Source organism: Loxodonta africana, chromosome 2 (assembly GCF_030014295.1).
Source record: "Loxodonta africana isolate mLoxAfr1 chromosome 2, mLoxAfr1.hap2, whole genome shotgun sequence".
Lineage (NCBI taxonomy): Eukaryota > Metazoa > Chordata > Mammalia > Proboscidea > Elephantidae > Loxodonta > Loxodonta africana.
Window position 1 is genome coordinate 187,346,531 of NC_087343.1, and position 26,085 is coordinate 187,372,615.

The 26,085-nt window shown below is 37.8% G+C and overlaps 1 protein-coding gene across 6 annotated transcripts in view; it reads left to right on the plus strand.

Moving 5' to 3' along the window:
• The first annotated feature begins 209 nt into the window (after positions 1 to 209).
• SPDL1 (spindle apparatus coiled-coil protein 1) overlaps positions 210 to 26,085 on the plus strand; it is a 40,053-nt gene continuing 14,177 nt past the window's right edge. Inside the window, exons 1-8 of one of the 6 annotated variants that reach the window (XM_023551344.2) lie at positions 210 to 387; positions 5,187 to 5,370; positions 10,822 to 10,998; positions 13,386 to 13,580; positions 14,173 to 14,322; positions 14,418 to 14,516; positions 14,593 to 14,703; positions 19,903 to 20,043. In XM_023551344.2, coding sequence (XP_023407112.2) covers positions 5,212 to 5,370; positions 10,822 to 10,998; positions 13,386 to 13,580; positions 14,173 to 14,322; positions 14,418 to 14,516; positions 14,593 to 14,703; positions 19,903 to 20,043 — 1,032 coding nt within the window. In that variant the 5' untranslated portion in view covers positions 210 to 387; positions 5,187 to 5,211. Of the gene's footprint in view, positions 388 to 411; positions 777 to 5,186; positions 5,371 to 10,821; positions 10,999 to 13,385; positions 13,581 to 14,172; positions 14,323 to 14,417; positions 14,517 to 14,592; positions 14,704 to 19,902; positions 20,044 to 26,085 lie in introns of those variants that run through there. The other 5 variants (XM_023551347.2, XM_003404880.4, XM_064279085.1 and 2 more) reach the window with 5 other exon arrangements.

Consider the following 26,085-nt stretch of genomic DNA (forward strand, 5'->3'; position numbering starts at 1 on the left):
CATAAAAAACACACGCCAACTAGAAGCGGACACTTAGAAACGATCCAGGTAACCAGCAAACTTGACCCGCCAGGGACCTGTCTCTGCGCCTGCGCCAAGCCCACAACTCGCCTCCTGCCCTTGCGCAGTCGCCATAAGGAGACCGGGGCGCGCGGTCGGACGTTCCTCCGGGTTTTTCCTATGCGCGCGACTTGGGCGGAACTTCTCGTGAGAATTGCGAGTTATCGCGGCAACTGCATTCAAAAAGGCCTGGCGCTACCCGCAAGGGAGCTAAGGCAATGGATGGGTGTTTATGTAGTTAAGTGGCTACGGTCACGAATCTGGGTGTCTTGAGCTCTTACCGCGAGCTGCCGGCCGCAGCATCAGGGGAAAGGTGAGAAGAGAAAGGTAGGGGCAAGGGGCTGGTGGGCTAAGGGTTTGGAGAGGAGTTGTGGGAGCGGCGTAGCGAGGGGTTTTAGGGGGGCAGGAGCAGGGCCTAAGGAAACCTGGGTCGTGGGCATCAGCAAGAGCAGCTTCTCCAGCGGGTTCTGAGTTCTTACGAACCAGGTTCCGAGCCGGTCATAATCTTGTGTTGGGTCGCCTGTCGCCTTCCGGGATTCTGGATAAATATGCAAGGTCAGGTCTGCTGCCTGGTCCTCATGATGGTGATGAAGATAAACGCTAGATCTGCTCTGTCCAGTACGGATAGCCGTTAGCCAGGTGTGGCTGTCTGAATTGAGAAATGCTGTAGATATAAAATACAGACTGGACTTCGAGGACTTAGTACCCAAAAAAAGGTAACATATGATTAATAATTTTTATGATGATTACGTGTTGAAATGATAATACTTTGGATCCATTGGTTTAAACAATATTATTAAGATTAATTTCTCCTAATTTTTAATGTGGCTACTAAAATTTTTTAAATCACGTATGTGTCTGGCATTATATTTCTGGTGGACAGCGCTGCACTAGACCACTGTGTCTTCAGATTCTGCCCTCTGCCTTTTTTTCCATTATCTGATTTTATCCTCTCAACAGCCATATTAAGAGGTGTTATTTTCCTAATTTTGTAGATGAGAAAATAAAAAATGAAATGAGTTGTCCAGGTTCAGGCAGCCATTGAGTAGTGGAGAAGAGATAAGAACTCAGGCAGTCTGACTTTCAGTGTGTGCGTGGTATGTCTCTGAGAGGCAGTACACAAAGTGATTAGATGTTCCCAGATAAATTCCCTGGTTCCCATCTGACTTAGCTGCTTTCTAGCAAGTAACCCTGGGCAAGTTATTTAACATTTCTGTGCTTCAGTTTGCACATGTGTAAAATGAGGGAAATACCACAACCTCATGGGATTGTTGAGAGGATTAAATAAGATAATGTGTGCAAAGTACCAAGCACAATGCCTGACACATATTAGCTTTAGTTGTTATTCAGACGAGTTGCCTTCAAGTCCAACTCATGGTGACCGCATATGTGTCAGAGTAAAACTGCTCTGTATGGTTTTTTTCTTTCTTTTTAATTTTTTAAAATATTTATTGATCAACAGTACAAATTAGTTTTAATGTATTGGTGAACATAAAATTAGTTCTATTAAAAACTATTTTAAACAAAATTATTAAAAAAAATAATAAAAGTAGCATATCTAGGTGTCTTAGTCATCTAGTGCTGCTATAACAGAAATACCACAAGGGGATGATGGCTTTAACAAAGAGAAATTTATTCTCTCACAGTCTAGTAGGCTACAAGTCTAAATTCAGGGCGCCGGCTCCAGGGAAGGCCTTCTCTCTCTGTAGGCTCTGGAGAAAGGTCCTCATCATCAGTCTTCTCTTGGTCTGGGAGCATCTCGGCACAGGAACCTCAGGTCCAAAGGATACACTCTGCTCCCGGGGCTGCTTTCTTGGTGGTATGAGGTCCCATGTCTCTCTGCTCACTTCTCTCTTTTATATCTCAAAAGAGATTGCCATAAGGCACTACCTAGTCTTGTAGACCTCATCAATATTACTGCCACTAATCCATCATATTACATCATAGTGATAGGATTTACAATGCATGAGGAAATCACATCAGAAGATAAAATGGTAGACAGTCATACAATCATACAAGGGAACCTAGTCAAGTTGACATATTTTGGGGGGACACAATTCAATCCATGACACCAGGTAAATATTGCTTATCTGAACATTAAAGAAAACACATGCAAAATAATTAATCTTGATACAGGTTTACATACTTTTATCACCTTTTTAACTGTTGTTCTCTGACCATGTCATTGATATTTTTCTGAAGAATGCAGTTTTCAATGAAGTCTTATTATTTTTAACTTTTTTATAGTATTGCCTACAATCTTCAAGATTGCGTTTGAAATTTAAACTTGCTGACACTTTGAAGTGATACTTCTCTGACATCATTGTATTTTTACTTCATTTTACTTTTTTAATAATTTGTTATTGAGAAAATACAGAGCAGAACATAAACCCATTTTGTATGCTCAGGTAGCACCATACATCTTTCCTTCTTGTACTTACCACACTTCTAACTTTATCGTTCAATTATTTGATATAATGCCTTTCTACTTTCCACTTAGTTTTGATGTTGCCGTTGTGTCTTTAACACTGGCACAGTGACTGACACATAATAGGAATTCCAGTAAATCTTTTGAACGAATGGGAATTACCTTTGTTTGGCTTCCTTGGACATTCCTAGCTAGGGTGTTTGGAGACTAGCTTAAGTTTTTTTCTTTGGTAAATGGAAATGACAATAATACTTAACTCAAGCTCGTCGAGACAATTTAATGAGATGGAGCATCTGAAGCACTCTGCCTGGCAAATGAAATTATCAAGAGTTTCATTTTACTTGGATCCATAATCAATGCCCACAGAAGCAGCATTCAGGAAATGAAACGATGTATTGCCTTGGGCAAATCTATTGCTGTAGTGCAATGAATTACTTAATATGGCCCTTCTAGCCATAATTTTTGTGACTCCTACACAGTGATTGGGTGGAACTGTGCAAATGGTGTGCTTGTGGCCCCACCAAGGGAATTGGACTGCGTGCTACTAATGCAAATAAGGTGTATGCAACCTGTGATGGTTAGTTATGTGTCAACTTGGTTGGGCTTTGATTTTCAGTGGTTTGACCGTTATGTAATGATGTAATCTTCCTGCATTTTGTGGTCTAATGTAATTATCCTACATTTTGTGATGTGTTGTAAATCCTAGCATCTTGGTCCCATTTGGGAATGAGTTGTCTGTATATTAATAAGGTAGAATTAGGGTAGAATGCATCTTGAGTCACTGCCTTACTAGATGGCGTGACTCAAGTCACCGCCCTTACCCTAGTCACTACCCTTATTCAAGTCACAGCCTTGCACTGCCTTGCTCATATACATATATATGTATACGTGTATGTGTATATATGTATACATACATATATATATATGCATGTGTGTGTATATATATATATGGATATGTATATGATTGCTCTGGCAAAGGTCTCTCTCTTGCTGTGGATCCTGCACCTGGCCTGTCATCATCTGACCTCTGGTTCTTTGAATTTGAGCCAGCAGCCTATTATGTGACCTAATTTGCCAGATTCCACAGCCTTGTGAGCCAGCAGCCTGTCATCTGACCTGCAGATTTGAGTTCATCAGCCCCTGCAACCAGTGAGTCAGGAGAAGCCTCCAGCTTGACACCTGACCCATGAATTTGGGGCTTGCTGGCCTGCACAACCGTGTGAGCCATTTCTTTGATGATTCATGAATTCTGTGAGATGTTGCAGCAAATTATGGAACCCAAAAATGGAAGGGAGAGTACTGAGGGGAGGAGGAATAGTCGATGTTAGAGTCTATAACGTGGTACAGAGTTTGGAAAAGTTGGACATTTGGGACATCTTTAATTTCCACCTCATAGGAACCAGCTTTGTGCTGATCCTCCCAAAGAAATTATTCATTCAGTTGCAAAAGACCTCTTTAAAGTGTTAAAAAGCAAAGATGTCACTTTGAGGACCAAGGTATTTCAGGTATTTTCATTTGCCTCATATGCATGTGAAAGCTAGACAATTAATAAGGAAAAACAAGAATTGATGGCTTTGAATTATAGTGTTGGCAAAGAATATTGAATATACCACGGACTGCCAGAAGAACAAACAAATCTGTCTTAGAAGAAGTACATCCAGAATGTTCCTTAGAAAGGAGGATGGTGAGACTTGGTCTTACATACTTTGGACATGTTATCACGAGGGACCAGTCCCTGGAGAGGGACATCATACTTGGTAAAGTAAGAGGGGCAGTGAAAAAGAGAAAGACCCTCAACGAGATAGATTGACACAGTGGCTGCAACAACAGGCTTAAACATAGCAACGGTTGTGAGGATGGCGCAGGACTGAGCAGTGTTTCATTCTGTTGTATATAGGGTCGCTATGAATCAGAACCAACTCGACAGCACCTAACCACAACAGCCTGGCAAATGGTACATTTTCAGTAAATGTTGTTGTTGGTGTTGTTAGATGCTATGATTGGAGACATGGAGGAATACTTTAGTAATGGCCTGGTGCTCTTTGAAGGCAAAGTTAAGCTTGAGTCTGGCCTAAGAGGCTAGAACCAGATAGGGAAGGATAGTGACTGAGGTTGAGTTAAAGTGGAATGTTTATATGTATAGTGTTTGCCCTTCTTTGAAAATCTAGAATGAGAACAATGTCTTTTAATTACCCTGAACATAGTTCTTATTTTGTATGCTTTCATGAATAACTAGGAAAATACTAGTGAGTCTATTTTCAATAAAGAAAAGTTAATGCATTCAGGTTGATATTTGTGGGGAAAAAAGCTGCCTTTTTACATTTTAAGTAGCAGTCATCATACTATAAGTTTTCTTGATTTCTTTCGTTGTTCTCTTTACTGTGATTATATGTATAGTAACATAATGAGACCCACCCTACCTTAGCGTTTTAAGGAAGCTTAGCACACAATAACCAAACAGCTTCCTCATGCTGAATTTCTTAGAAACAAATTTAAATGCATTCATCTTTTTTCTGTTTGATATGGTCTTAAATCAGGTAACAAAATAGAACGAGGATGCATATTTGACCACTTATAAGTCAGGTAGAAAATCATAACACTGTTGTTACATAGCAGTAGTATTCAGTATATTTTATTATCGATATCATTGTAGAACATTTTTTGTTTAAGCTTAAACAGTTTTATTTCCTTTGTTTAGAGTAGGCTAAAAACAGGAGAAGAACATGGAGGCAGATATAATCACAGATCTTCGATCCAAGCTCAAAGAGGTTGAAGAAGAGCGACTAAAAGCTGCACAGTACGGTTTACAGCTAGTGGAGAGCCAAAATGAACTGCAGAATCAACTGGATAAGTGTCGTAATGAAATGATGACCATGACTGAGGTAGGACTCTGCACGCCTCAGTTTAAAGGGTTGTGCTTAGCTATTGAAGATGAGTCTTATCTAGCAATTATTAATATTTATTTTATTCTGTTTGGAGGATTTTAGTCTAGTTCCCACCTTGTCCCTAGCCATAATGAAGTGGAAAAACTAAATGAATTCCTAATATTCTTTTCAACCCAGTGTCTTCTGACTTGGAAAAATTAGATTATAATTGCCTTCTTTACTACGTAATAGACCTTAGATTTGTTGTCTGTCTATACTCTTCCCAGGTGGCCTCATCTTGTTTGGTAACTTTAAATAACATTTAAATGACCTATGACACTCAAATCTATGCCAAGCCTTTATTTCTCACCTGAAGTCCAGACTTGTGTGTTCAGTTGCCCACTAATGGCCAACTCAGACTTAAGGTAAACAGTCAAAATACTTGATTCCCTGTCCACTAACCAATCTCTTGCAAGTTTCTTTAGTAAATAAATTTATTAGATTGCTTGAGTCAAAACTGTAGGAGTTTTACTCGATATCTTTTTTTCCTTATTTCTTTTTTTTTTTTATATGTACTTTAGATGAAGGTTTATAGAACAAACTAGCTTCTCATTAAACAATTAGCACACATATTTTCCGTGACATTGGTTACCAACCCCACGAAATGTCAACACTCTCCCTTCTTAACCTTGGGTTCCCTATTATGAGCTTTCCTGTCCACTCTTGCCTTCTAGTCTTTGCCCCTGGGCTGGTGTGCCCAGTTAGTCTTATTTTGTTTTATGGACCTGTCTAATTTTTGGCTGAAGGGTGAACCTCAGGAATGACTTCATTATTGAACTGTAAGAATGTCTGCGGGACATACTCGGGGTTTCTCCAGTCTCTGTCAGGCCAGTAAGTCTGATTATTTTTTTGTGAGTTAGAATATTGTTCTACTTTATTCTCCAGCTCCGTCTGGGACCCTCTCTTGTGATCCCTGTCAGAACAGCCAGTGATGTTAGCTGGGCACCATCTAGTTGTACTGGACTCAGTGTGGTGGAGGTTGTGGTAGTGTGGTCCATTAGTCCTTTGGACCAATCTTTCCCTTGTGTCTTTGGTTTTCCTCATTCTCCCTTGCTCCTAATGGGAAGAGTCCAGTGGAGTATCTTAGATGGCCACTCATAAGCTTTTAAGACCCCAGATGCTCTTTCCCTTATTTCTTATGCTCGATTCACCATAAAGTTCTAAGAACTTGACCTACAAAATATCTATCTACCCTACTGCTGCTCTAGTCCAAGTCACCATCATCTGTCCCCCTAGACTACTGCTATGGCCTTCTGACCAGGTTGCCTGCTCCTATTGTTGCCATTCGTGCAATTCATCCTTTACACAGCAGCCAGAGCAGTTGCTGAAAAATACACAAGACATCATGTCATAGCCCTGCTAAAAACCATATAACGGCTTCTCGTTATATTTATGACGAAACCTGAGCCCTTACTGTGGTTTGCTGATCCCTGTATGATCTGATCCTGCCAACCTTCTTGACCTCATGTCAAACCACTTCCCCTTGTTCTTAGCTATACTAGTTCTACTTTCTTGAAATGTTCATCCTCTACTCTTCATGTATTGAGTCCTCAACATTTAGGTTTCAGTTAAGTGTCACCTTCCCTGACTATGTCATGTAAAGTTAACACCATTCACTCTTAATTCTCTGCAGTGTTAATTACCTCCAAATTATAAGCTCCCTGACAGGGAGTGTTGTCAATCTACTGTGTCCCTAGTGCCTGGCACATGTATTAAATATCGATTGAAAGAATGAATTAATCAGTTGTTTAGTAAACACTCTTAACTTATATTTAAACTTGTATTCCAAAATTATAAAGCTAGCATCTAAAAATATTTAATGGAAATCCTTATTTTTTTGTATATTACTGTTCTTGACCAAGAACACAGTACCAAGGTCTAAAGGCAAAGTAAAGTTTAGAAATTTCACTAATGGTAGAAAATAAAGTTGTACTGTAGTCGATTGTTTTGGTAGATTGACAGTATTCCCTAATTTAAATGCTAGTTTAACAATTAAGGTTCTGTTTGCTTTCTTTTAAAATAGAAGGGCTTCACTATTTTGAACTAACCAGGAGAACACTGAAAAGGAAATCAAGAAAATAATATCATTTACAGTAGCCCACGAAAGGATAAACTATCTGGGAATAAACCTAACCAGGGATATAAAAGACATACACAAGAAAAACTATAAGATACTTCTGCAAGAAACCAAAAGTGATCTACATAAATTGAAAAACACTCCATGCTCATGGATTGCAAGACTTAACATTGGAAAATGTCAATGCTACCCAAAGCAGTCTATAGATACAATTCCAATCCAAATCCCAACAACATTCTTTAAGGATATGGAAAAACTAATCTCGAGCTTTATGTGGAAAGGAAAGAGAACCCAAATAGCTCAAACAATATTGAAGAAGAACAAAGTAGAAGGCCTCACACTTCCCGATCTCATAACTTATACAGCCATAGTAATCAAAACAGCCTGGTTGAGAACCCAGAAGTAAATTGACAAAGGGTTGAAATCCAGTCAATGGGAAAGATGCAGCCTCTTTAACAGATGGTGCTGGCAAAACTGTATGTCCATTTGTAGAAAAATAGAACAGGATCCATATCTCACACTAAACACAAAAACTAACTTAAAATGCATCAAAGACCTAAATGTTAAAGCTAACACTATAAAGTTCCTGGAAGATAACATAGGGACAAAATAGGGGGCCTAATTTTTGGCATAGTCTATCAGACACAACTAAAAATGTACGAACAACAGAAGATAAATTAGATAACTGGGACCTCCTAAAAATTAAGTACATATGCTCATCAAAAGACTTCACCAAGAGTAAAAGGAGAGCCTACAGACTGGGAAAAATCTCTGGTAACAACATATCTGATAGGGGTCTAATTTCTAAAATATATAGAAAACGTCAACAACAAGAAGACAAATAATCCATTCAAATGGGCAAAGGACATGAATAGCCATTTTACCAAAGAGGACATTCAGGCCGCTAACAAACACATGAGCTGATGTTCATGATCATTAGCCATTAGAGAGATGCAAGTCAAAACTACAATGAGATACTGTCTTACCCCTTCAGAAATGACACTGTTGAAAAAAAACAAAAATGCTGCTGAGGTTGTGAAAAGATTGAAACTCTTATACACTGCTGGTGGGAATGTAAAATGGTACAGCCACTATAGAGAACGGTATGGTGCTTCCTCAAAAAGCTAGAAATAGAAATACCTTATGGTCCAGCAATCCTACTCTTAGGTGTATATCCTAGAGATAAAAGAGTGGTGATACCAATCGACATATGCACACCTGTGTTCATTGTAGCATTATTCACAGTAGCAAAAAGGTGGAAACAACCTAAGTGCCCATCAACAGATAAATGAATAAACAAATTGTGGTACATGCATACAATGGAATACTATGAAACTATAAAGAATAATGAGGAGCCCTTGAAACATCTTTTAACATGGATGAATCTGGAGGACATCATGCTGAGTGAAATAAGTCAGTTACAAAAGGACCAATATTATATGGTCTCACTTTTATAAAAAGTCAAGAATAGAAATACACACAGAAAGCAATGTTCTTTGATGGTTACCAGGGATGGGAGGGGGAAAGGGAGGGAATCACTTTCTAGATAGTAGACACTTGACATTTTTGGTGATGGGAAAGGCAGTACCCATTATGGGTTAAGTCCGTACAATTTGACCAAAGCAAATGAAAGCTCTAAGAAGTATGCAAGAGTAAGGGACAATTTCAGTAAATGCTGTAACATACACAGTTTTGCAACAGGAACAACAACCAAAAAGTATGAGCTTGGTCACGTAGGTATATATGTATGCATATGTGAGTACATGCACGTAAACATATAGGTGTACCTCTAGGCATATGTGCTTACATGTTTGAGTGTGCTGCATATATATTCATGTCTATATAAAGCATATGGGGGCATAGTTGTGGAAACTTCCTAAATGTATGTAGACACCTTGAGGGCTTGGTTTACTGGGTTAAAAGGCTTAGGACTGTAGTCTCGTGGGACAACTCAGTTAATTGGCATACCATAGTTCATAAAAATAATGTTCTACATCTTAGTTTGGTGAATAGCTTCTGGGGTTTTAAAAGCTTGTGAGTGGCCACCTAAGATATAACTGTTGGTCTCTACCTGTATGGAGCAAAAGACAATTAAGGAAACCAGACTCAAAGAAGAAACTAGTCCACTGGACTAATAGCCCACATGAACTACAACCTTTTCTAGCCTGAGACCAGAGGACCTAGGTGGTGCCCGGCTACCGTTACCAACAGTTCTAACCCAGGACATAATAGAAGGTCCCAGGTAGAAAGGGAGAAAAATGTAGAACAAAATTTAAATTCCTAAAGAAGGCCACTCGTACTGGACCAATAGAACTTGGAGGAACCTATGATATTATCACCCTAAGATGTTATTTGAAGTTGGAACTGAAGCTACTCCCAGAGGTCACCTTTCAGCCAAATAATAGATTTGCTTACAAAATAAACAGTCTCACCCTTGGGTAATGTACTACCTTAAACAATCAACTGTTTGAGACCAAACAGTCAACATTTACCCAAAAACAAAGGTGAGAAGGCAAGTAGGGGCAGGGAAGCTAGATCAGTGGAAACAACAAACAGAATGAAAATAATGAGAATGCTAACACACTGTGAAAATTGTAACCGAAGTCATGGAACAATTTGTATAAAAATTATTAAATGAGAACCTAATTTGGTGTGTAAACTTTTACCTAAAGTACAGTAAAATAAAATAGGAGGGTTTTTGGGGGAATAATGTGAAGTTTCAGCTGTTTTTTAAATATTTTTTTAAAGTCTGTTGATGGAGTTTGAACTGATACTCTTTTTAGCTCTAAACTCCTCTGTGAGCAAAAGTCCTCTTTTTGTCTCAGCACTGTATTCATTCTAGAAGTCATTTTGTGAGTATTTTTCAGATGACTACATTCTGAAAGTAAGGTTTAATTCAGTATTTCTCCTTTTCACCCGTTCCTCTATTTCTTCATTTTGTTCAGAGCTACAAGGAGAGCATCTCATTATCCAACCAAGTAACTCTTACTAGAAAAACTTGAGTGCTATTAAATCTTTCTTTTTTTTTTTTTTTTGTAGTAGAGATTACTTGACACATTGACATGCCACTGGGCGCTTTTTACTTCCTTGATAGGGCATAGAAGCAATTATTGGATCCTTAGCGTGGACTTCAGTGCAGTTTCAAAATACTCCTTAGGGGCTTAAGACTGATTAGCTATAAAGTCATTTCGTATTTAATGTATAGTTGTTACTTGCACTTGTGAAACTAGGAATAAAATAGTTAAAGGTGAGAACTGCTTGTGTGTGAGAACTGTTTGTATATGATGGCTTTAAGCTATATTTAGTTGAATTGTAACTGAATCTGCTTTCAGAATTACGAACAAGAAAAATACACTCTTCAAAGAGAAGTTGAGCTCAAGAGTCGAATGTTAGAAAGTTTGAGTTCTGAATGTGAAGCTGTTAAACAACAACAAAAGATGCATTTGGAGAAGTTAGAAGAACAACTGAGCAGGCGCCATGGGCAGGAAGTGAATGAGCTAAAAAATAAGGTTTGGATGTCTATGCATTTCAGAGCAAAAATGTTCCATGTTTATGCAGCTATCTGTAAACTTTAGGTGGTAAAGATTTTCTTGAATATCACCTATGCAAAATACCTAAGGTCAAATGCTACATTATCTTAATGTTGCGGACGGAAACACTGAAAACAGGAATTTACCTAAGGGACTTGTATAAGTAATAAGTAATATTTAACTAATTAAATTAAATGTAATTCCCTAATTTTGATAACTGGTTATTTGTGATGGAGGGTTGGTTTCATAGTCATGGGTAGTGAGCAGCACCACCTCCTTGCTTACAGTACATAGTAAAGCAGTCCCCTTGCAGAAAGACTAGTCCCTTACCCCCTACTGCAACTCGTGGCATGCTTTGCGATTCCCCTGAAGAAACCAATAGGTTCTTGTAATGATGTACATTAGAATTGGTATTTTATAATTCGTTTATTGAAGATAAACAAATACATGTGACCTACCACGCCACACAGTTCTAAGAACAACTCTGTAAGGGAGGTACCATTATTATCTCCAGGTAACAAATGAGAAAACCAGTGTTTAGACAAATTGAGCAAATTGGCCAAAATTACAGGGCTAGAAATTGCTAACCAAGATTTGAACTGAGGCAGTGCGACTACAAAGCCTGTGTTACTGAACCACTGTACTTAATCTAAACACATATTGGCTCCGTTTCAAGCATAAATACAAAGTATATAATGAGAGTGCAATAATTATCCATTCCCTTTTGGCACCCCCAACTACCCAGTGCCTTCAGGCCACTTTTAAGGAATCCAGACCTTTTATCATGGCTCCTCTTTGTACAGACTTTTTCAGATCCCTCTATAGCAAAACTTGCCTGACTCTTGTCTTGTTTTCTCAGAATTCTGTTTTCCAGTTTTCACTTTTTTATGTAGCACCTTCTACGACTTTCCTCTGTCTTTGTGCCACCAATATTAATTTCTCATTAAAGTCACCCACTTTTTAAATATTTTCTCATTGTAAATCAGTGAAATTACATGTTTGAGGTAATTAATGTATTTTCCTAATATCCAGTAAAATAAACTTAACTGTGAAAATATGATTTTGTGTAACACTTAGAATCATCTTATATACCACTGGGGCAGATGGTAATCTAGCTTGTCTGCGACTAATCTCAGTCGTGGCACTAATGACTAATAATGATGCATTATGTTTTTTTTTCCTGGGTGGTATTTTCATTTTATCAGTAACTTTCATTACTTAAACAAAAAATGGAGTGATAGTGGAAATATTCAGGAACTGTGGAAAGCCCGTTTATTGAAATGGCTTTTTGGTGGAGAAAAGAAACAATCAGTCAAAAATATTTTCAGCCTTGTTGATGTTCTCAAATCACTTCATGTATTGGCTGCGTACTCTGATTACTTGTGTGGATTATTTGTATGTTTATAAAACAAGGCATATCACTGTCTGTTAAAAGATGCCTGTTGTTGTTGTTAGTTGCTGTCAAGTTGATTCCAACTCATGGTGACTACGTGTGTGTTAGAGTAGAACTACGCTCCATAGGGTTTTCAAGGCTGTGACCTTTTGGAAGCAGATCACCAGGCCTGCCTTCCAAGGCACCTTTGTGTGAGTTTAAACGGCCACCCTTTCAGTTAGTGGTCTGTTGTTTAACTCTTTTTGCCACCCAGGGACTCCAGAAGATACGTAGCATTGGCCAAACAGAAAACCCCAATAGTCTCATTATGCAGTATGTTTGGATCAGTCAGTCATGTTTTTCAGAAAGATTCCTGTATTTCTACATAGTCATGCATCTGAAGTTTTTATTTAACATCATATAAATAGAAAAGGGAAAAGAAATATGCTAAGAGGCTTTTATTTTTTAAATAAGAAACAAATACTAGGGTATGTTCTAAGAGATGCTAAGACTTTATTGAATATAATTCAGTGTAAATAATAATAATAACCCTAGACATCAAGACAGCTTTTTATTGATAAAATTCACCATTTATTCACCATTTAGTGAATGCTAAGCACTGTGCTGAATGTTTTATTCCTCTGACCTCACAAATACCCAGTAATGGTAGGCACCATCATTTACTTACCTGTTTTACATATAAGGAATGAAGCTTAGACAGGTTAAGTAACTTCCCCAAGGAAGGATTCAAACCTAGGTTTGACCCTAAAGCTTCACTCTTCTGCTGTACTTTTCTCTTTAAGCTACACATTCTCAGTTTCCCAAGATTTAGAAACCGACATTTTAGAAAGAGTAATAAGATAGGTTTGTTCAGCTTGACTCTTTTCCAAAGCAGTTAACCTGCAGATATCAGAACATCTTGTACTGCAGTTGTATATTTTGATGACTCATTACCTTTTGATTCATAAGATGGCAAATTTTTTTTTAACTTCAGTTAGAAAAACTGAAAGCTGAATTAGATGAAGCTAGGCTCAATGAAAAGCAGCTAAAGCACAAAGTAGACCATCAGAAGGAGCTGCTGTCTTGTAAGTCAGAGGAAATGCGGATGATGTCTGAACGTGTACATGAAAGCATGTCTTCAGAGATGCTAGGTCTTCAAATGGAGTTGACTGAAATGGAAAGTGTGAAGGTAATTTTTATGGATGGGCTTTCTTGGTTTTTTTTTTTTTGAGTATTCCTTATGCGTTTTTTTATAATAATCCTTATGAGCCAGTTTTAAGGTGGAAACATTTTTTGGCCTAACTTTGACTGGAGTAATTAAAAATGTTTTACAAAGTTTTTAGATGGATTACATTTGTGCATGGTATAGTTTCAGATTATATGATTATGTACGGCAGAGTTTGCCTTTAGAGTAATGAAATCTCTGCATGAAATTTAGAGGTGTTTATTCTGATCCTGTGTCATAAAAGCTTAATATAAAATGTTGGTGCAGTGGAAATTGAAATACACATGAAGGTTTTTATTATTGCACACTGAGATTAATTAAAAATTAAAGCCATAAGTTCATAGGGGGAAAAGGTGATCTCTAGAGCCTTTTGTTTGGTTCCCTGCTGAAAACGTCAGGAATTTTTATTATTTTATTATGTACCTCCTAACCTTTGACTTTGACTAGTTCTTTAATTCTGGTTTTGGGTGTGACCACCACTGATGAATAAACTGAGCAGCTGCTAAGTGAAAGATTATTCAAGAGAGTGCCCTCTTTTTCAATTTCTGTTCAATAGACCGCCCTCAAAGAAGAAGTGAATGAACTACAGTACAGACAAGAACAACTAGAGCTTCTTAATAACAACTTACTGCGCCAGGTAGACCGACTTAAAGAAGAAAAACAGGAGAGAGAAAAAGAAGCAGTGTCTTACTGCAATGCGTTAGAGGTATTATGGTCATAGTAACACCATCTTTTCTCTAATAAGCTGTTATTCTTGTTGATCTAATCTCTGTTAGCTAAATTGTTTTCTTTTGAATTTAGAAAGCTCGTGTAGCAAATCAAGATCTTCAAGTGCAGTTGGACCAGGCACTCCAGCAAGCCTTAGACCCCAGTAGTAAAGGCAACTCTTTGTTTGCAGAGGTACTTACAAATATTTAATGAATAAATTGGCCTTTCACTTACAAAAAGAACAATCAAACATTTTAATATTTTGTAGGTGGAAGATCGAAGGGCAGCAATGGAACGCCAGCTTATCAGTGTGAAAGTCAAATATCAGTCCCTAAAGAAACAAAATGCATTTAATAGAGAACAGATGCAAAGAATGAAGGTATAGAATTACAGCCATTAAAGGTTTATTAAAATGTATTTTGTATTACATGTATAAATATATCAAAGAAACCATCTTTTCCTTCAAGGAATGTACTTATATAATTATTTCAAGAACCACATATAATTACATGTATGTATTTTTTCTAATTGAGCAAAAGATCCATTTATATTTTATTTTTAAAAGTTAATCCTGGAATAAAAGTTTAGTATTAGTATATTTAGCATCACTGGTATATATATGTGTGTGTGTATATATAATTTTTTTTTTTTTTTTATGGTAACTGACTAACCTTGTTAGGGAGTTATCTTTGTAGAGTGGGGAAAGAGAATTAAAACATTTTAATTGCCTGCTCTTGGTCTGGTGTCTTTCTGAGCACAGCTTTGGGTTCCTACTTAAACTAAAATGAGCTCTCTCACTATTCTGCAGTTCTTCCACAAAGGCTTACTATAGAGTGAAATATTGATTCTTGAGTGTCCCTTTTCCTCACAGCATCTCAAGTCAAGCACATAGGCCTTTTTAACGGTTTTTCTGGTCATCATTGTAGTCAAGCAGAGGTAAGAGAAAAACAAACTTGTGGAAGTTAGGAAGAGTCCAGTATTGTACCAGCCTTTATAATCCTTGTCCTTGATCTGTTGTGCCTGACCCTCCTCAGGTGGTAGCTGGAAACCTGGAAAGGTTTCTTTCCTTTTATCCAGGCTGATGGGATACATCAAAGACATGAGAAGGGTCCATGATTAAGCTTTGGAGTTAGGTGAACTTGAGATTGAATCCTAGTTCTGTTACCTGTGAGCCGTGTGACCTTGGACAAGTATTTTAATTTTTCAGAATATCAGTTACCTTGTGTGTGAAATGAAGGTGATAGAACCTGCCTCTTAGAATTGTCCTTAGAGTTAAAGAAGTATAGTAAAATGCTTCTTTGGTGCTTGGCAAATAAGCAAGTGCTTACTTAATAAAAATAGTATCTGTGGGTTTTATTACTAAGGATTTCCAGACTGTGCTGCCTAGTTTACTGATGCTCTCCCCTTTCTGGGATTGCCTTCTGTGCACATTTTCTCGTATCAACTCTTCGTTTTCTTTCAGTATTTGTTGGGCTACTACTCTGAATCTCCCGATGTTCCCAGGATGTTCCAAATTGTCATTAGAGACTAATAGCATTCTGAATCTTCTTAGACAAAATGTGCCTAGCCTCCAGTGTGAAGCAGGATATACTTTAAAATGTTAAAAATGGTCTTTCTCTCTTAAACCTACCTGCAACCTCATATCCTTGCTTGCTTTACTCAAAAGGGTGTTTAACTAACTGATGCTTTTTAGACATAAAAGAACACTAGATTTAGATTCTAGTTGACTCCCTTCCAGGAACCCTTGTGGTCAAGTGATTAAGCACTCAGCTGCTAACCTGAAAGGTCAGCAGTTTGAACCCACCAGCTGCTCTGCAGGAAAAAGATGCGGCAGTTTGCTTCCATAAAGATTGCAGCCTTAGAAGCCGTATGGAGCAGCTTTACTCTGTCCTGTGGCCTCGTTATGGGTCAGAATCAAGTCAATGGCAATGGATTTAGTTTTGGGGATGGAGGCAGGGGGTGTTAACTTCCTTCCAATTTCTATGCAACTCCAGATTTCGGTGGAGTCGTAATTAGGTGAGTTGATTGATGCTCTAAAAAATAAGAACATGGTATATCCTTAGATTGTCTTTTACTTTCTTTTTCCGTTTTTGTCATTTGTGAGTCTCACATTTGTAAATGGAGTAGCTTAATTTCCCCTACTTAATACTATGAAATGAAATCCTTGACAACCTCAGTGTTTTCTCTGTTTATCATGATGTTGCTTATTGGTCCAGTTGTGGGGATTTTTGTTTTCCCTATGTTGAGGTATAATCCATACTGAAGGCTGTGGTCTTTGATCTTCATCAGTAAGAGCTTTAAGTCCTCTTGACTTTCAGCAAGCAAGGTTGTGTCATCTGCATAACGATGGTGGTTAATAAGTCTTCTCCAATGATGATGCCCCGTTCTTCGTATAGTCCACTTTCTCGGATTATTTGCTCAGCAGGCAGATTGAATAGGTATGGTGAAAGGATACAACCCTGACGTGCACGGTTACTGACTTTAAACCATGCAGTATTCTTTTGTCCTGTTCAAAGGACAGCTTTTTGGTCTATGTACAGGTTCCACATGAGCACAATTAAGTGTTCCGGAATTCCCGTTCTTTGCAATGTTATCCATAATTTATTATGATGCACACAGTTGAATGCCTTAGCATAGTCAATAAAACACAGGTAAACATCTTTCTGGTATTCTCTGCTTTCAACCAGGATCCACCTGACATCAGCAGTGGTATCCCTGGTTCCATGTCTTCGTCTAAATCCGGCCTGAATTTCTGGCAGTTTCCTGTTGATACACTGTGGCAGCCACTTTTAAATGATCTTCAGCAAAATTTTGCCTGCATGTGATATTAACGATACTGTTCAATAATTTCCACCTTCAGTTAGATGACCTTTCTTGGGAATAGGTATAAATATGGATCTCTTTCAGTCGGTTGGCCAGGTTTCTTCCAGATTTCTTGGCATAGATGAGTGAGCGCTGCCAGTGCTGCGTCCCGTTGTTGAAACATCTCAATTGGCATTCTGTCAATTTCTGGAGCCTTGTTTTTCACCAATGCCGTCAGAGCAGCTTGGACTTTTTCCTTTGGTACCTTGGGTTCCTGATCATATGTTAAACCTCCTGAAATGGTTGAATGTCGACCAATTCTTTTTGGTATAGTGATTCTGTGTATTCCTTCCGTCTTCTTTTGATGTTTCCTCCGTTATTTAATACCTTCCCTGCAGAATCCTTCAGTATTACAACTCGAGGCTTGAATTTTTTCTTCAGTTCTTTTAATTTGGGAAATGCTGAGCGTGTTCTTCCCTTTTGGTTTTCTATCTCCAGGTCTTTGCACATGTTATCATAATAGTTTACTTTGTCCTCTCAAGCCACCCTTTGAAATCTTCTGTTCAGCTTTTTTACTTCATTGTTTTTTCCTTTTGCTTTAGCTACTCGACATTCAAGAACAAGTTTCAGAGTCTCTTCTGACATCATTTAAGTCTTTTCTTTCTCTCCTGTCTTTTTTAATGCTTTCTTCGTGTATGATGTCTTTGATGTCAATCCACAACTTGTCTGGTCTTCGGTCATTAGGGTTCAGCATGTGAAATCTGTTCTTGAAATGGTCTCTAAATTCAGGTGGGATACTCAGGGTCGTACTTTGGCTCTCGGTAGACTTGATCCAATTTTCCTCAGCTTCATCTTGAACCTGCGTATGAGTAATCGATGGTCTGATCCACAGTCAGCCCCTGGCCTTGTTCTGACTGATGATACTGAGCTTTTCCGTTGTTTCTTTTCACAGATGTAGTTGATTTGATTCCTGTGTATGCCATCTGTTTATGTTGGTGAAAAAGGTATTTGCAATGAAGAACTCCTTGGTCTTGCAAAATTCAATCATGTGATCTCCGGCCTCGTTTCTGTCACCAAGGCCGTATTTGCCAACTACGGATCCTTCTTTGTTTCCAAGTTTTGCATTCCCATTACCAGTAATTATCAATGCATCCTGATTACATGTTTGATCCATTTCAGACTGCAGAAGTTGGTAAAAATCTTCAATTTCTCTATCTTTGTCCTTAGTGATTGATGTGTACATCTGAATAATAGTTGTATTCACTGGTCTTCCTTGTAAGCGTATGGATCTTATCCTGTCAGCTGACAGCGTTGTGCTTCAGGGTGGATCTTGAAATGTTCTTTTTGATAATGAATGCCATGCCGTTCCTCTTCAAGTTGTCATTTCTGGCATAGTAGACCGGATGATTGTTGGATTCAGAATGACCAACACCAGTCCATTTCAGCTCACTAATGCTTAGGATATCAATCTTTATGCATTCCATTTCATTTTTGACGATTTCCAATTTTCCTAGATTCATACTTCCTACAGTCCATGTTCTGATTATTAATGGACGTTTGCAGCTGTTTCTTCTTATTTTGAGTTGTGCCACATTGGCAAATGAAGGTCTTAAAAGCTTGACTCCATCCACGTCGTTAAAGTTGACTCTACTTTGTGGAGGCAAGTCTTCCCTAGTTGGATTTTGAGTGCCTTTCAACCTGAGGGGCTCGTCTTCTGGCACTATATCAGACAGTGTTTCGCTGCTATTCATAAGGTTTTCACTGGCTAATTCTTCTCAGAAGTAGACCACCAGGTCCTTCTTCCTAGTCTGTCTTAGACATGGAAGCAGCAGTCAAGAAATCAGAAGACACATTGCATTGGGCAAATTAACTGTAAGAGATCTCTTTAAAGTTAAAGTGTTAAAAAGCAAAGATGTCACCTTGAGGACTAAGGTACGCCTGACCCAAGCTATGGTGTTTTCAGTCACCTCACATGCATCCAAAAGCTAGACAATGAATAAGGAAAACCGAAGAATTGACTCCTTTGAATCGTGGTGTTGGCGAAGAGTATTGAATATACCATGGACTGCCAAAAGACTTGGACTTCCAAATCTGCCTTGGAAGAAGTACAACCAGAATGCTCCTTAGAAGCAAGGATGGTGAGACTACGTCTCATATACTTTGGACATGTTGTCAGGAAGGATCAGTCCTTGGAGAACAACATCATGCTTGGTAAAGTAGTGGGTCTGCAAGAGAGAGGAAGACCCTCAGTGAGATGGATTGACATAGTGGCTGCAACAATGCACTCAAGCACAGCAACGGTTGTGGGAATGACGTAGGACTGGGCAGTGTTTCATTCTGTTGTACATGGGGTTGCTGTGAGTTAGAACTGATTCAGTGGCACTTAACAACAACACTATTGAAGGCAATTTAAAATTGAGAAGCCCCATCAGAACCTTAATGAGAGTGCATATGAGGAGTAAAGAGCATTTGGCCAGGCTTACTTATTAACTGCCCTGTTTCCAAACTACAGCCATTAATTTTATTTTAGCAAAAGTACAGATAATTCTGTTATAGGCTTAAGATACCATGCATAAGTACATAGTCAAAATAAATACTCCTTTGTTAGGAATCTATGATGAACGTTGTTGATACAAATGTTTTAAAATTTTTAGACTAAAAAAGCTAATTAGTTTCCAAAATGAGCTCAAAATATGAGTTCTGCCACTTATATTATCTTTGAAAATTGTGTTCTCCCCACTGATTTTTATTGAAGGTTAATTTTTTTTTTTCCTAGTTGCAAATTGCCACATTGCTACAGATGAAAGGGTCTCAAACTGAATTTGAGCAGCAGGAACGGTTGTTTGCCATGTTGGAGCAGAAGAATGGTGAAATAAAACATCTTTTAGGTGAAATTAGAAATCTGGAGAAATTTAAGGTATGTCTAACACCTTTTAAAAGTGCAGCCAAATTTTGGTTTGAATATCTTGATACTTCTAATTCGAATTAAAAAAAAAAAACCTGTTGCTGTCCAGGTGATTGCGACTCATATCGACCCTATAGGGCAGAGTAGAACTGCCCCGTAGGGTTTCCAAGGAGCACCTGGTGGATTCCAACTGCTGACCTTTTGATTAGCAGCTGTAGCTCTTAACCACTACGGCACCAGGGTTTCCCTAATTCAAATAGGTTTCTTTATTATATAATTAGCTTTTTAGTTTCAGTTGAGAACGACCAAATATTTAAATTATTTTTTTCCTCTGGTCTGTTTTTGCTTTTCAGTTTTGACTATTGCTTCTTTTAGTAGAGTCAAACCTACCCCATTTTCGCTATTGTTATTACCTCATTATTATGTGTACGTTATACCTGGTGGGTTCGATTCTGAACTCTGATGCTCAAGTCTTTGGTGTAGAAGTCAATGCTTTTTGACATATCTATACACCCATGTAATTATCACCTATATCATGATATAGAATATTTCAAGCTCTCTGTAAGGCTCTGTCATACTCCTTTTAAATGAGTACTCTCTCCTCCTGACTTCGTGTGAGCATTACATGTACAAATACTCTTAATTTATATAGAGTCATTTAGTATATACTTTCGCTTCTGTCTTCCACTCAACATTATGTCAATGAAATTTATTTCCGTTGCATGTAATTGATTATTTTTCAGTGCCGTTACCCTTCTCCATTTCTTATTGGATACACAGTAGAAGTTAGCTGTGTCATACTGTCCAACATTCTGTGGCAACTGGAATTCTTAATAAAATCTTTTTTTTTTATTGTGCTTTAAGTGAAAGTTTACAGATCAAGTCAGTCTCTCATACAAAACCTTATATACACCTTGCTATATACTCCTAGTTTTTCTACCCCTAAGGAGACAGCACATTCCTTCTCTCCACCCTGTGTTTCCACATCCATTCAGCCAGATTCTGTCCCCCTTGGCCTTCACATCTTCCCTCCAGACAGGAACTGCCCACAAAGTCTGATGTGTCTACTTGGCCCAAGAAGCTCACCCCTCACCAGCATCATTTTCTGTCTTATAGCCCAGTCCAATCCCTGTCTGAAGAGTTGGCTTTGGGAATGGTTCCTGTCTTGTGCTAACAAAAGGTCTGAGGATCATGGCCTCTGGGGTCCCTCTAGTCTCAGTCAGACCATTAGGTGTGATCTTTTTACTAGAATTTTGGTTCTGTATCCCACTACTCTCCTGCTACTTTGGAGATTTGCCGTTGTGCTCCCTGTCTTGACAGTCATCAGTTGTAGCTGGGTACCATCTAGTTCTGGTCTCAGGCTGATGTAGTCTTTAATTTATGTGGCCCATTCTGACTATTGGGCTCATATTTACCTTGTGTCTTTGGAGTTCTTCATTCTCCTATGCTCCATGTAGGTTGAGACCAATTGTTGCAACGTAGATGGCCGCTTGCTTGCATTTAAGACCCCCTAGGCCACTCTCCAAAATGGGATACAGAGTGTTTTCTTAATACTTTTTATTATGCCAGTCGACCAAAATGATCCCTGAAACCTGGGCCCCAAACCCCTGCCCCTGCTATGCTGACCTTCGAAGCATTCGGTTTATTCAGGAAACTTCTCTGCTTTTGGTTTAGTTCAGTTGTGCCGACCTCTCCTGTATTGCGTGTCGTCCTTCCCTTCACCTAAATTGGTTCTTGTCTACTATCTAATTTGTGAATCCCCCTTTCCCTCCCTACCTCCCCCATCTCATAACCATTAAAGAATATTTTCTTCTCTGTTTAAACTATTTCTTGAGTTCTTATAATAGTAGTCTCATACAATATTTGTCCTTTTGCAGCTGACTAATTTCATTCATCGTAATGCCTTCCAGATCCTCCATGTTATGAAATGTTTCATAGATTCCTCACTGTTCTTTATCAATGCATAGTATTCCATTGTGTGAATATACCATAATTTATTTATCTGTTCATCCATTGATGGACACCTTGGTTGCTTGCATCTTTTTGCTATGGTCAGCAGTGCAGCATTGAAGATAGGTGTGCATATATCTGTTCGTGTAAAAGTTCTTATTTCTCTAGAATATATTTCAAGGAGTGGGGTTGCTGGATCATATGGTAGTTCTATTTCTAGCTTTTTAGGGAGTGCCAAATGGATTTCCAAAGTGGTTGTACCATTTGACATTCCCACCAGCAGTGTATAATGTTCCAATCTCTCTGCAACCTCTCCAACATGTATTATTTTGTATTTTTTAGATTAATGCCAGCCTTGTTGGAGTGAGATGGAATCTCATTGTAGTTTTGATTTGCATTTCTCTAATGGCTAATGATCGTGAGCATTTCCTCATGTATCTGTTAGCTACCTGAATGTCTTCTTTAGTGAAGTGTCTGTTCATATCCTTTGCCCATTTTTTAACTGGGTTGTCTTTTTGTAGTTGAGTTTTTGCAGTAACATGTAGATTTTAGAGATCAGATGCTGATCAAAGATGTCATAGCTAAAAACTTTTTCCAAGTCTGTAGGTCATCTTTTTACTCTTTTGGTGAAGTCTTTGAATGAGCATTGGTGTCCAACTTTTAGGAGTTTCCAGTTGCCTAATTTTTCTTTCGCTATTTGTGCAGTTCTAGTAATGTTTTGTATACCGTTTATGCTATGTATTAGGGCTCCTAGTGTTTTCCTATTTTTTCTTCCATGAACTTTATCATTTTAGATTTTATATTTAGGCCTTTGATCCATTTTGAGTTGGTTTTTGTGCATGGTGTGAGGTATGGGTGTTGTTTCATTTTTGTGCAGATGGATATCCAGTTATGCCAGCACCATTTGTTGAACAGACTGTCTTTTCCCCCATTTAACAGATTTTGGACCTTTGTCAAATATCAGCTGCTCATATGTGGATGGATTTATGTCTGGATTGTCAATTCTATTCCACTGGTCTATGTATCTGTTGTTGTATCAGTACCAGGCTGTTATGACCACTGTGGCAGTATAATACGTTCTAAAATCAGGTAGTGTGAGGCCTCCAACTTTGTCCTTCTTTTTCAGTAATTCTTTTACTTATCTGGAACCTCTTTCCCTTCCATATGAAGTTGGTGATTTGTTTCTCCATCTCATTAAAAAATGTTACTGGTATTTGGATCAGGATTGCGTTGTATCTATAGATTGCTTTGGACATAATAGACATTTTTACAATGTTGATTCTTCCTGTCCAGGAGCAAGGTATGTTTTTCTACTTATGTAGGTCTTTTTTTGTTTTTTGCAATAGAGTCTTGTTGTTTTCTTTGTATAGGTCTTTTATGTCTCTGGTTAGATTTATTCCTAAGTACTTTATCTTCTTAGGAGCTATTGTAAATGGTATGGATTTAGTGATTTCCTCTTCATCAGTCTCTTTGTTGATGTAGTAGAATCCAACTGATTTATGTGTGTTTATCTTGTATCCTGAAAGTCTGCTGACCTCTTCTATTAGTTTCAGTAGTTTTCTTAAGGATTCTTTGGGTTTTTCTGAGTATAAGATCATGTCATCTGCAAACAGAGATACTTTTACTTCTTTGCCTATTTTGATGCCTTTTATTTCTTTTCTTGCCTTATACCTCTGGCTAGGACTTCCAGCACAGTGTTGAATTAGAGTGGTGATAAAGGGCATCCTTGTCTGGTTCCTGTTCTCAGTAGGAATGGTTTCAGTCTCTCTCTGTTTAGAGTGATGTTGGCTTTTGGCTTTGTATAAATGTCTTTTATTAAATTGAGGAATTTTCCTTCTATTCTTATTTTGCTGAGAGTTTTTCTGTATCCGTTAATAAGATCGTGTGGTTCTTGTCTTTTGTTTTATTTATGTGATGGATTACATTAATTGTTTTTCTAATGTTGAAACGTCCCTGCATGCCTTGTATGAATCCCACTTGGTTGTGGTGAATTATTTTTTTTGGTTGTGGTGAATTATTTTTTTGATATGTTGTTGAATTCTATTGGCTAGAATTTTGTTGAGGATTTTTGCATCTAAGTTCCTGAGGGATAAACCCAGGTTTTGGTATCAGGGTTTGAGTTTGAGAGTATTCTGTCCTTTTCTATGCTCTGAAATAACTTCAGTAGTAGTGGTGTTAACTCTTCTCTGAAAGCTTGGTAGAATTCTCCAGTGTAGCCATCAGGTCCAGGGCTTTTCTTTGTTGGGAGTTTTTTGGTTACTTTTTCAATCTCTTCTTTTGTTATGGGTGTATTTAGTTGTTCTGTCTCTGTTTGTGATAGTTTAGGTAGGTAGTGTGGTTCTAGAAATTTGTCCATTTCCTCTAAGTTTTCAAATTTATTAGAGTACAGTTTTTCATAGTACTCTGTTATGATTCATTTAATTTCAGTTGGGTCTGTTGTGATATTGCCCATCTCATTTCTTATTTGGGTTATTTGCTTCCTCTCCTATTTTTCTTTTATCAGCCTGGCTGATGGTTTATAGATTTTGTTAATCCTTTCAGAGAACCAGCTTTTGGTCATGTTAACTCTATCAATTGTTTTTCTGTTTTCTATTTCACTTTACTCTGCTGTAATTTTTATTATTTGTTTTCTTCTGGTGCCTGATGGTTTCTTTTGTTGCTCTCTTCCTATTTGTTCAAGTTGTTGGGGTAATTCTTTGATTTTGACCCTTTCTTCTTTTTGTGTGTGTGCATTTATTGATATAAATTGACCTCTGAGCACTGCTTTCGCTGTGTCCCAAAGGTTCTAATAGGAAGTGTTTTCATTCTTGTTGGATTCTATGAATTTCTTTATTCTGTCCTCAATCCTATAATCCAGTCATTTTTGAGCAAAGTGTTGTTCAGTTTCCATGTGTTTGATTTCTTTTCCCTGATATTTATGTTATATTGACTTCTAGTTTTATGGTCAGAGAAGATCCTTTGTAATATTTCGATGTTTTGGATTCTGTTAAGGCTTGCTGTATGGCCTAATATGTGGTCTATTCTAGAGAATGTTCCATGTGTATTAGAAAAGAAAGTATACTTGGCTGCTGTTGGGTGGAGTGTTCTGTATATTTCTGTGAGGTCAAGTTGGTTAATTGTGATGTTTAGCTTTTCTGTATCTTTATTGAACTTCCTTCTGGGTGTTCTGCCCTTCACTGAAAGTAGTGTGTTGAAATCTACTATTATTGCGGATCTGTCTATTTCACTTTTCAGTGCTGTTTGAGTTTGTTTTATGTATCTTGAAGCCCTGTCGTTGGGTGCATAAATATTTAATATGGTAATATCCTCCTGGTATATTGACCCTTTAATCATTATGTAGTGTCCTTCCTTATCTTCTGTGGTAGATTTAAGTTCGAAGTCTGTTTTGTCAGAAATTAGAATAGCCGCTCCTGCTCTTTTTTGGTTGTTGTTTGCTTGATAGATTTTTTTTTCCATCCTTTGAATTTTAGTTTGTTTGTGCCTAAGTCAAAGTCTAAGATGTGTCTCTTGTAGGCAGCGTATAGCCGGATCATGTTTTTTTATCCATCCTGCAACTCTGTGTCTCTTTATTGGTTCATTTAGTCCATTTACATTCAGCGTGATTATAGATAGGTATGAGTTTAGTGCTGTCATTTTGATGCTTTTTTTTGTATGTTGTTGACAGTTTCATCTTTCCACTTTTTGGTGCTGAGAAGTTTTTTTTGTAAATTGTATGTTCCTCTTTTTCATTGTAGTAGAATTTGTTTTTGCTGAGTACTTATGTTTATTTTGTTTTTTATTTTGAAGTGTAGGATTGTTAGTCTTCTTCATGGTTACCTCAATATTTACCCCTGTTTTTCTAAGTTTAAACCTAACTTGTATCTCCCTATATTCCCTTGATTTCCTCTCCATATGAAGATCTATGCCTACCTTTATTTAGTCCCTCTTTTGGGTTTTGTTTTTGGTTTATTGATTATTGTCATCTTTTATATAATGACATCAGCGATTCCCTGTTTGAGTGTTTTTTTTTTTTTTCTTGATTTATTTTTATTATTTCCCTATCTGTGTTGATATCTGGTTTCTCTGTTCTTTGTTCTAGTGTTGTGTTGATATCTGATATTGATT